This window comes from Micropterus dolomieu, linkage group LG23 (genome assembly GCF_021292245.1).
Source record: "Micropterus dolomieu isolate WLL.071019.BEF.003 ecotype Adirondacks linkage group LG23, ASM2129224v1, whole genome shotgun sequence".
NCBI classification, from domain to species: domain Eukaryota; kingdom Metazoa; phylum Chordata; class Actinopteri; order Centrarchiformes; family Centrarchidae; genus Micropterus; species Micropterus dolomieu.
In genome coordinates this window covers 25814934-25827057 of record NC_060172.1, presented here as the reverse complement: position 1 = coordinate 25827057, position 12124 = coordinate 25814934, and the positions used below count along the sequence as shown (strand labels likewise).

General features: G+C 40.3%; 2 protein-coding genes across 2 annotated transcripts; both read left to right on the top strand.

Annotated features, from left to right (window-relative positions):
• gjb1a (gap junction protein beta 1a) lies at positions 1-2147 on the top strand. The gene is made up of 2 exons (XM_046040099.1): positions 1-28; positions 1366-2147. Exons 1-2 carry the CDS (start codon positions 1-3, stop codon positions 2100-2102), a joined length of 765 nt encoding a protein of 254 aa, XP_045896055.1. The 3' UTR covers positions 2103-2147.
• A 2357-nt stretch (positions 2148-4504) lies between these two features.
• On the top strand, positions 4505-8190 carry gja2 (gap junction protein, alpha 2). The gene is made up of 2 exons (XM_046041123.1): positions 4505-4608; positions 6178-8190. The coding sequence occupies exon 2, from the start codon at positions 6227-6229 to the stop codon at positions 7298-7300; it is 1074 nt and encodes a 357-aa protein (XP_045897079.1). The 5' UTR covers positions 4505-4608; positions 6178-6226; the 3' UTR covers positions 7301-8190.
• Positions 8191-12124: the final 3934 nt, after the last annotated feature.

Sequence of the window (12124 nt, the reverse complement as noted above, 5' to 3'; positions counted from 1 at the left end):
ATGCCTCTTACACCTCCTGCTGAGCCGGGTAACAACTCTGACATTTACACTAGACTGAACAGACAAGATAACACTTTTTGGATGCCTTTTAGGCTTTGGAAACGTTTTGGACAAATTGATTTACTAATGTGTCATAAAAGTATAAAGTGTGCAATTCATTTTTATGAAAGTATCCAAAGTGCTCTACCAATGTTCACTTTTGACAATACTAATTTCTTGGCTGCAGGGACTTAATGAAAGGTACAGTATTGTGTTATTGTGTTATACTAACTTCCTTTTTGTCCAATTGACAGATCAAAACCCAAAGATTTTCAGTTTATCATACAAGACAAACAAAAGCAACAAATCCTCACAATCGAGTAGCTGGAACTAGAGAAAGTTTGGTTGGCATTTTTGCAGAGAAAGTAGCTTAAAAGATTCTATTATTGAAAGAGAAGCCACTGGATAAATTAATTTTAATATTTATTTTTATTATAATATAATTTTTTATCTTAATTTGTCCAGGACAGGCCACTCGGCCTCAATCTTAAAAAAAAAAAAAAGAATGTATGGTAATTGTGAAAAATTTAGAAATATTTGGCAAAGGCATCTGAATTTAAATACAGTAGATGTTTGGGTGGCTACTGCCGGGTCATCACTCAGAGATGCAGTCAGCCAATTTACAGACTACAGAATCATACAGGTATTATTATACCCCACTTCAACAAAAAAAATGGGACTTGTGGATGAGCATTACTGTTGTAATTGTATTACATAAATTTAAAAAGTAACAAGATACTTTTAATTAGTTAATGTGGGAATGTTCTTTTGTTTATCCTTTTTGAGTAAAACAAGTTTTCAAAAGAATTGGAGAGTGGTTACATAAACCAATCTTCCCAGCTGTTCAGAGAACCAGGCAGGTCTCTTGGGAAAGTCAGATAAAGCTGGATTTTGCTGAAAAGTTCAAATTAATGAGAGACATTTATTTTGCTTCTTTTGAATCTCTTATTTCAGATGCTAATAATCATCAAGGAAAGGTCTGAGGTTTGGTTTCATTTTTTTATTTATACAGAGAAAGACACAAAACAGGATGAAAATACTACATTTATGTTGTTTTTATGTTGTGTTTATGTTGTATTATATTTGTACTTTTATTTCTGTTTACTGGTTTATATTTTGTGCCCAGATTTGCTGTCTTTAGTCTGTTAAAGAATGTCTTAATGATTTACCATAAGTTTGTTTTGTCTTGTGTTGCATTATGTATTTTATATAGGATTTATTATTTATGTTGGAAAAACTTAAATTACAACAAGAGAAAGCAAAATCCAGCACAATATTCTATCTGCTTTCGTGCCTTTGATGTGTTTTTCACACTTTCTCCATCAGACCCTGAACCAAAGATGAACTGGGCATCATTTTATGCTGTCATCAGCGGCGTGAACAGACACTCCACAGGCATCGGTCGCATCTGGCTCTCTGTCCTGTTCATTTTCCGCATACTGGTTCTGGTGGTTGCAGCAGAGAGTGTGTGGGGTGATGAGAAGTCTGGCTTCACCTGCAACACCCAGCAGCCCGGCTGCAACAGCGTCTGCTACGACCACTTCTTCCCCATCTCGCACATCCGCCTCTGGGCGCTCCAGCTCATCCTGGTCTCGACTCCTGCCCTACTGGTAGCCATGCATGTGGCCCATCGCCGCCACCACGACAAGAGGCTCTACAAACTATCAGGGCGGACCAACCCCAAAGACCTGGAGCAAATAAAGACCCAGAAGATGAAAATCACAGGGGCTCTCTGGTGGACGTACGTCATCAGCCTGCTGTTCCGCATTGTCTTTGAGGTCACCTTTATGTATTTGTTTTATATGATCTACCCTGGTTACAAGATGATCCGGCTGGTGAAGTGTGACTCGTACCCCTGTCCCAACACAGTGGACTGTTTTGTGTCCAGGCCCACAGAGAAGACTGTCTTCACCGTGTTCATGCTGGCTGTGTCAGGGGTCTGTATTCTACTCAACATTGCAGAAGTGGTCTTCTTGGTGGGGAAGGCCTGCAGTAAGCATTTGCACAATGCTGGAGACTCGACTATGGGGGCTTGGATCCAACAAAAGCTCCGGTTGTTCTAACAAAACACATAGATTTCATACCTGCAGAAATGGACATATAAGTGACTTTGGATCCAGGTAACAGGTCATTAATTTAAATTGTGAGTAAGGTTCATATAATAAACTGTACTACAAAGCATTCAAGCTCAGACAAGTTTCACACCAGTGTACAATACACATGTTCTCAGCATGTTCGTCGCAGACTTAATGTCATACTTCAAAGGATTCCTACAGGAAGTACTGTCTACTGTATCAACATTCTGCCATGAATGAAAAAAACTGTACACAGCAGCACTTTGTATTGGCATAACATAATAGCTTGATGTAATACAAATTAACTAACATTTTATGAAGCAATATTCCAACTGATCACATTATAAGCTGTCATGGTCTTGGACTTTTGAAGATTTTGGAAGATTGCAAGATTTTCTGTCTTGAAATGAAATTATTTAAATTATGAAATGTCACTTCTTAACACACGTTATTTGAAATAATCCGCTTGTGTCAGAAACATGTGTTGGATATATGATGTTGTGATATTTATGGGATTTTAAGCTATAATATTCTTTTATTTACATAAGATGTGATCACAAACATCATGCTTTTGCCAAAGTCACCATGAATTGGAATCGAATGGACTGGAGGATTTATGGCTTTTCTTAAGCTGTTGTAAGTGAGTTGTTACACTAATACGTGGAAAACGTGTTGCATTTCATAAATTTTAAATAATACAGTGTTTGTTTAATATGGATTCTTTACTTTAGGTAATAAATGGATCTTTCAGATAGAAACATAGCAAAAACTGACAACAACAACCAAAAAAAACTTGAATTGCTAATTGTTTTCTGAAGTTTACTACTTTTTGCTATTGCAGTTGCTACACGTTATTTAAATTCATTCATATTGAAGCGGGATGTATATATAATGTCACAGCAGAATAAAATCACCCAGAGTTTGTGTAATTTTTTAAGTTTTTTACCAAAACCAAGATATGATAGGATAACACATGTGGACATGACTCGCATGAACTGTCTATGGCTTCTCAAATTGTGTTCCAGCATATAATATGGTAATAAGTTAAATTTGTTCTGGTGTGTTTTGATAGGATTTCCTGACTATGTGGAAATAGACAGCAGCAGTTATCAGAAAGAACAAATTAAGCTGTAGTCACAGCGGTGCCCCTTCCTGTGATTCTTCTCAGCTGTCAGCAGTGTTACTGTGAGAAAAAAAAACAGAAAAACATGAATGAAACTTCATCACATATTTTGCGGTGCCGTCACCATCTTTAGACGAGGGATCCTCGGAGCCGGGATGCCACCTGTCAGAAAACATCTCAGGCTGATTAAGTTCTCCTTCTGAAGGCCAGAGTGCAGGGTTTTGGGTTATCAATAGCCTCGCCACGTAAGGGGTCAGTGTGTGGGTGACAATAGTTGACCCATGCAGACAGCTGGACCTGCCGTGGCCGAGCATGAGGGCACTTCTCTTTTTATGGAAGTCGTCAGCACACACCATCTGTAACTGTACCAAACACAAATTCCTCCAATCTGTTAATCCTGTCTGTGATTAGTGTCAGTGGTGACTGTTTATTTTACTTTAATTTGACTTCATTTTAATATTAAGTAACCTGATACTATCAAGTCTATGCAGCTTTTTACTGTCAATGTGTACATAATTGTATGACTTTATTGACAGTGTAATCTGTAACAACAACATATTTTAAGGCTGATCGTGTGTTTTGGATGAAACCTGAACAGGAAAAAAAAGTAACAAGAGCTGTCAAATAAATGTAATATTTCCCTCTGAAATATAATGAATATAAAGTGTAAAGCAGCAGAAGATGGAAATACTCAAGTAAAGTAGTAAGACAAGTACCTTAAAATGTACTTAAGCACAGTACTTGAATACATGCACTTAGTTACTTTGCACCACTGTAGTGTGACCTGCACCAGAGCGCCGTAAATGAAGCATTTAGCTAAACTTTGAGTTGACACAAAGAGTGAAGAACTTTTAGAAAGAACAGGATCATGCTTGTACATGTTTCTCTGTATAAGCGGTAACGCTCACTGTAGCACTGAGGGATGGCTCTACAGTGCCTGACGTTCCTCTACACAGTTAAGGGTCAGATCCCCATGAGTGTGACAACAAAGCCACTCCCTTCTCTGTGAATTATATTTAGAGCACACTGACATGTAAGACTAACCTGCATCCTCACTGGGTTCTTGCTCTGCCACTCAGCTGAACAGAAACACTTCTTCAGCGAGTTTTTTTTTAATTTTCTTCAAGAGGGAATGTTTTCATCTGTGCTCGCACTGTGGTGATTTGTTGAAAACCGGGTATTGATCAGGTCAGAGTGGGAGGACAGCAGGCGGGATCATAGAGCCTCCAGTGAAAACTATCTGACAGAAGATTATCTTGGTGCTGCAGTCTCCTCAGTGGTTCAGGAGAACATGGCCTCTCTGTGAACTGAAGAGGCTCAGTGACCAAGTGATTCTGGATCTGCACTGCTGTAGGAGATGACCATTATCAGGTATGTCTTTCTTAATGAAGAAACCCAAGATGATTGTATTGTATGTCTTACTTATCAATCTAAAAACTTTATTAGGGTTCTGAAGTTAATTTGGCCATATACAGGATGTATATAATATTTAAAAGTTAAACTTATAAAATCCAAGCTCAGTTTTAAGTACACTTAAAACAACTACTGCGCCAAAAGAGTTTTCGGGATTCTTTCATTCCTGGCTGACAATCTTTATATATTTCAAACAGGTGCTCCGATCCACAGTCTTAGGTGATTGATGATTTCTGAAGGACAAGTACAACTATTTTTGAAGTTATTTTTTGCTATGTTGTAACTAATAGGCCCTGAAATCTAAGCTAGAAACCTAATTCTGGAGTCAGGGAGCACTGTTTGGTACTGTGTCACAAGATCTATGCCGAAGCTAAGAGTCTCCCCAGCCTGCTCCAGGGCTTTCTCTCACACACAGTGAGCTGTGTCCTGGCCCTTTTTATCAACGAACACTGGATGGAACACAATCTTTGGGAATACAAACAGTGAATTCATGTTCAATCAGTGTTTCTGTTGGTAAGTCTTCTCTTGGTTTTCCAGTACCCATTGGTTGTGGGGTGTCTGCAAACCGTTTCACTAGATGAAATTTTACATCATTACATACATTACATTAGGTGTGTGACATGTACTGTGCCTACATTAAAATGCAAGATTCTGTAGTTGAGTAGGTTTAGTAGGCTCCTGCTGTCACCTATTGCTTCTAAATGTTTCTTTAAAGCTGCTAGAAACAATATTTTTATAACAATGAATCAAACGACAATGTTTAATGTGAAACGGATCATTCGTTTTAGATGGACCCCGCCCCGACAGTTTGCCTCAGCTCTATGGAGCATTTTAGCCTCCTTTAATTGTTATGGTTTCACAGCCTACAACTTCACTGTTTTGGTTCATGGTCACTATCCCAGGAGGCAGCTGTTTTCAACAAAAAAACTTTGAAAACCAACCGTAGGCCACACCACCTGCTCAGCTACCGACAGACAAAGTTAGAGACCACCTAGTGAACATTGTGGCACGTTTAGCACTTAAATAGCCGGATACTTCCCTCAGGAGCTGGTTGAGACTAAAAACAGAATTAAAAGGAGAGCGAATATTGGACTTCAAACATTCGAACCAGCTTGACAGAAGCACAACTCCAAATGAACACTAATGTTGCTCTGCATCTGCTGGATGTGTAAACACTGAAGGCAACTGTTAGCTAACAAGTTTGCCATATCAACTTAAAAGGTGATAATATATAAGTGTTTTAAAGTGTCAAAAGTGTTTTAGAGTGGTCAAAAATCAGTTAATGAAGGTTTAAATATCTCAACCTTACTATGTAACCTAGAGTGTATTTTTGGAAGTTTCAGCATTTTACATAAGATAGAAAAATACGATTTAAAAGGAAAGGCCCGATGTGTAGCTTCAGGACATACTGCTTAAATTACTAAAATGAGTCTGCCACATTACTGTTTATTTCATCCAGGTAAAAATAAAATTGTCTCCGATAAAGCTTGTTAGTTTACACTTTACATTTGTCCCCTCTCTTTATAGGGGTGTCTCCTGATTTTGTGGTCAGAACTGAGTATATTTGTGAGCCAGTATGGCGGACTGGAACTTGTTGGGGAAGCTGCTGGAGAGTGCCCAGGTACACTCCACCGTTGTGGGCAAAGTCTGGCTGACAGTGCTGTTCATCTTCCGAATCTTGGTGCTGGGAGCCGCCGCTGAGAAGGTGTGGGGCGACGAGCTGTCCGGCTTCACGTGTGACACCAAGCAGCCCGGTTGCCAGAACGTCTGCTATGACAAGACCTTCCCCATTTCTCACATCCGCTTCTGGGTCATGCAGATCATCTTTGTCTCCACACCAACTCTCATTTATCTGGGCCACATCCTTCATCTGGTGCGCATGGAGGAAAAGGAGAAAGAGAAAGAGATGAACTTTGCCATCCAGAATGAAAAGCAGCAGCAGTTACTGGGCAACAAGGCCAAGAAGGAACCAATTAAAGACAACCAGGGCCACGTGCGTTTGAAAGGGGCACTGCTGAGAACCTACGTCTTCAACATTGTTTTTAAGACCCTGTTTGAAGTGGCCTTTATTGTAGCTCAGTACTTCTTATATGGTTTTGAGCTCAAGCCGATGTACACCTGCGACCGCTGGCCTTGCCCTAATGTGGTGAACTGCTACATCTCTCGACCCACTGAGAAGACGATCTTCATCCTGTTCATGCTGGCTGTGGCCTGCATCTCCCTGCTGCTCAACCTGGTGGAAATGTACCATCTCGGTTTCACAAAGTGCCACCAGGGCCTTCGTTACAGACGATCACATGCTGCAAGTGAGAATCCCAAGGCCCTAACTGAGGCGGTCATGCCCTTTGTCCCAAACTATAACTACTTTGGCGGTCATCCTGCGGTGCCTGAACCTTTCCCTACAGACTCAAAGTACAGCATGGCGGAGCCGAATTCTGCCTACAGCCCCTACAACAGCAAAGTGGTTTACAAGCAGAACAGAGACAACATGGCTGTGGAGAGAAAAGGTAAAGCAGAGGGTGAGGAAGATGTGAAGGAGGGGAAAATCTCCAGCCCTGTTTTTGAGATGCCCGTTGAAAATGTGCGCCGCTACAGTCAGTCAAGCAAACACAGCACAAACAAGAGCAGGCTGGATGACCTGAAGATTTAAGGACATTTTGTGTTTGTATCCAAGACTCAGGAATCACATGGCTGTAGAAATATTTGAATGATTACAGAAGGCTATGAGGGACAAAACTATTGAGTGAACACAACATATTAAAGCTGTGATCAATTTGCATGTCAAGATTTGAGAGAGAACAGGGACAGATTTGTTAGTGTAGAACAACTGTTTTTTTTCAATATGGTGACGCATTTTACTCTCACTATGAGTTTGCATGTGACAGATACAACTTTGAAGATAGTAAGCAAAGGAAGCTCCACTTCTCACTTAAATCACAAGTCTTAATTCCTCTCATGGTATCAAATCATTAACCATGCTCACAGTTCTTTGTTCGCACTGTTTTGTGTCTACAAATCTGCTCTTGCACTTTCTGAAAGGTTATAATACTCAAATTTGTTTGCACTTGCTAAATAGTTTTGACATTGATGAAATCTCATATTTGTGGGACATAAGGATACAGATAACTTAGGATTTGTTTTGTTTACAAGGAATTTACTGAAAGTAAAAAAACTGTGAGGTACAAGATGTCAAAAGATAAAACCTTGTGTCAGACTCATATAAACGTGTCTCTTTCTGCAGTTTAAATATGTGAAATGTTTTGGGTGACACTTGGTTTTATCTTACTGTTTGTTGTAAATGTGGAGCACGCACAATGCATTGCTCAACTCTACACAACTTAAAAGGCAAAATAGACAGTTTAGAGCAGCATAATCAGGAGACTTTGCAAGTTTTCCCCATTCATCATTTGCTTGTATCAATCAAATATAGGCACGAAATGTCAATGTTTATTCAGATATGCTACAAAAAGTAGAAAAATTTACATACACAAACATCCAAATACTTACTTATTTTTGACTGTGAAATGTGAATAAACTGATGTGCAGCAAATGAGTGTTATGTCAGTATTAAAGTTTAATTCAGATATCAGATCTGCTGTGATCATCAAGGGGCCAAAAATAACATCCATTTCATTATCACAGATACATGGTATTTATTCTGCTCACATCCAGCTTTCTGGCTATATACCCACTGCTGGAGGCAAGTGAGGATAGCGTGATATAAATCAGAACTACTGCCAAAAAATGTATAACTCATTCAGCAGCTCAACATAGGTCACAGATTCAAAGACAGACCATGTTAGTATTCACATAACCTCTTACAAGACGACTGATGTTTCAGTATACATCACAGCATTAGTTCACCAAGTGTGAATTTAAAATGTGTTATGGATATGGATTTCAAGTATTTGGATGTCATATGTTTTGATCAGCACACTTTGGTTTGCAGGCAGCACGGTGGTACAGTGGTTAGCACTGTCAGCAGAAGATCACCGGTTCAAACCCTGGCTGCCCCGGCCTTTCTATGTGGAGTTTGCATGTTCCCCCCGTGTCTGCGTAGGTTCTCTCCTTGTGTTGTGCTGTTGTTCAATCGCTGCTATGACATGAGTTACCCAGTGTATCGATGCAGACCTGCTATTTTCTGCCTGACGTTGCCACCTTAACTGCTTGGTTTCCACCAGCTGCCACAAACACACACAGACTTGAGTGCGGTGTGAATGGACCCGTTTCTAAAGCACATACCATCATACACTGGTGAGAGCTATGCTTCAAAACTCCCTCACTGCTGCTATAAATAGGTCACATGCACACTTGGAGAATCATTGTGGGTGAAATGGGGGTCGGAGGCCAAAAGAGTTTCTTCTCCTACATCAGCAACAACAACAAGTTGTTGCCAAGAATTTAGCACAAATAAAGACAGAGTGGCTTGTTCTCATAAAGCAGCACTGGAGGGTTCAGACATGGTCATGCATCATCTGTTTTCTGTCCTGCAGCAGGATTAACAACTGTAATAATTTCATTCATATAGTCTAATACTGGAGACACATGTTGGCTTGTTGACCTGCAGGATAAAGCTTGGTTCATCTTATTCAAATCATTTTAGTTTTTTATTTCTATATGTACAGTATATATTTGATAATTTACCATCTGAAAAGTTTTAAATTGAAAAGCGCCAACAGCATTTAGAAGTTATACTTTTTATGCTAAATGGTGTAAGTCTGTAGTCAGGTAGAACAGTTTGTGATAATAGAAATGCTTTAGGTCTTCAATAGCCTTCGTTAATGTCATGAACCAAGAACTCTCAAAAAATGTACAGAGCAGCCTGATCTCTTTTAACAGTACAAGGGCGAAAACCCAACAGGTGACAGGGGTTAAGGTTATGAGCTCTGGGTTACAACCATATGCAACCAAATCTCTGAGCCAGAATAGTGTGAGTGATACACAGAGACCAACCGTCACCAAGTCACACTGCTGCTTGTAAATCAGACAGACTGGGTGCACACTTTAGGACGAGTCAACGAGAGGACATTTCACTGTTAATGATGATTTATAGCAGGCCCATACGTATGGTCCCATGTTTTTGTCGTTCCATAAAGAGGATATTTTTGCTGCTGCTTGGTCGCCAGTGAGCGGTAAGACTTTAAGTGTCCATCATAAAGTCTGCTTTTCAGGTCATAATATGACCCGCTAATGGAGAAGAGTGACCTGTAGGATAACAAACAAGATTTGTGTTTCTCTTTCTTTCCCCAAGACACAGTGGCGCCCCCAGAAAATTTTCCTAGGGGTGGCCAGATGGGGCCACTGAAAAACCTGGGGTGGCACACTAAAACCGAAAGTCATAACTGAATTTCAATAATTCTATTATGCAGTATATAGACTAATGACAAAACTATGTCAAAATATGAGTTATGGAATCACATATTTTACAGTTAATGATACTAATTGTCTAATGTCCATAGACTAATAACATTTTTAGTTCCATAAAAATCCTATTTTATTGTATTTTATGTATCTGTATGTCTAAGGTAATTGTTCTTCAAATACACTACTTGAACTTTTCCTTAAAAAAACAACTACTGCTTTTGTAGGAGTGCACTGATTGCAAAGCCTACTCAAGATTACAGACATCATGGAGCAAAAATATTAGATTATATAGTTATTTAATAGGAAGATACAATGTGTGTCTGTACAGAGTTGTGTAATTATTTTTTAACCATACTATTTTATAAAAATGGTTTCAAAACATAGATGCCAGTAAAACTACAATACTCTCTTACTACTGTTTTTAATGTCAGAAACAGCATGGCTCCACTGAGAGAGAGCTGAGTGTTAGAGAGAGAGATAGAGTAGTGCATTGACACAAGTTACAGTACCACTGTCACAAACCTAAATTAAGAATGCAATATTTAAGCCAAAACAACCAAGCTCAGAACAAATGAGCCTGCAGGGCCATAAGCAAACAGCAGTGAGCTCAACACCACTGAAGTCAACCAGCAACGGGCATAGACAACGTTTTAGGGATCCAGACCCTATATCCGCTTTCCACAAAGATCCTGCAATCGAAACAGAAAGAATGTCCGCCAATATATATCCCATTTCCAGCTCCGTTCATACAGGGCAGCAAGCTGGCATATTGGCATAATAATCTTGGATAATAAAGCAGCATGAAAGCGACTATATGACAACAACATCATGACAACAACTGCAATCCACAGCCTAGTATCAATCAATACAGCACAACAATTTGGCCCATGCACAGAAATGCAGCACAGAGTCAGAATGATAAAAGATGCTTTCACTCACCAGAGCGGAGGCCTCAGTAGCAGGTGGTTTTCCTCTGGGCAAACTTCTGGATGACTGAAGTTTTTCAGAGAGTCTACCAACTCGTTGCGCCCCTGCAGTGCTGTTTAACATTTTCTTCGGAGTTTAATAGACATTATGATCCCACTGTCACTGAGCTCGTAGCTGTTTCCTCCACCTGTTTGTTATTCTGCTCAATGGCTCGCCTGTGTTGGCCAGTGAACGTTAAGCCCAGTTTCACAGCATCGTCCAGATGACTCCCGCTGTTCTCATGTTTTGCAATCCTCTCAGAAAGATGAAGATGAACAGTCACAGGATGGTCTCCCTCGAAGCCAAAGGTGCTTATCAGGTCACGCACTGTCCGTGGGACAGTGTCCCTTTGATGTTAGCTGTGTGCTTGCTGTTGCTCTCTGCAGTCTCCTATAGCTCTTACACACAGTACAGTACACAAACCTTTGTAGCAGTGTGTGAAACGTATTATAAACTAGCCAGGCTACTGACTGTAAATTATATAAAATATATAAATTAAATTACACCTTTCTGCAGCTTGTCGGTATTACCTCCACAGAAAAACACAGGCTAGAAGCAGCAGGCCGACCCATAACTCCGCTCTTCTCTGCCTGTTAGGTACACCCCTTAACCAATCACACTTTTAGAAACGTGACACGCATCTACATAATCGAAGGCGCTTTCAGACCAAACGCAAATTTAATCCTCGCAACACATTCCTCGCGTGAGTACATTTGCTGCAAGTATTCACACACCACGCGAGAAGGCGATTAGAACCCACGAAAATTCGACTGAGTTGGAAATTTTCAATTCACACGCTGGCACCGCCCCCTTCGTGCTGCCCGATAGAAAATCGCGGCTCTACCCGTCTTTGCACTGACTTTGTATGTAAATTCACCGCCCAGAACACTCGCTTCGCTTTTGGTCTGAAAGCACAGTAAACATCAAAGTCCATCACAGCTCAGGGTCAGTGGTTACCCTCTTAAAGTGACCCTGCCTAATATGACAACACTTATATGCTGCTAAGCACAGTATATAGCATTTTATGCATATGCCCCTCACTGGGGGGGCTACTGGGGTGGCCGCCAATTTATTATGGTGGCCGTGCCCCCCCCCACCCCCCGGCGACACCATTGTCAAGACATTAAAATGGGGCTATTACATG

Excerpts from the sequence above, each read along its gene's own strand:
- gjb1a (XM_046040099.1), top strand. The coding sequence starts at position 1 with ATGCCTCTTACACCTCCTGCTGAGCCGG. Across the intron at positions 29-1,365 it reads TACACCTCCTGCTGAGCCGG|ACCCTGAACCAAAGATGAAC; the intron begins GTAACAACTCTG and ends TTTCTCCATCAG.
- gja2 (XM_046041123.1), top strand. The coding sequence starts at position 6,227 with ATGGCGGACTGGAACTTGTTGGGGAAGCTGCTGGAGAGTGCCCAGGTA.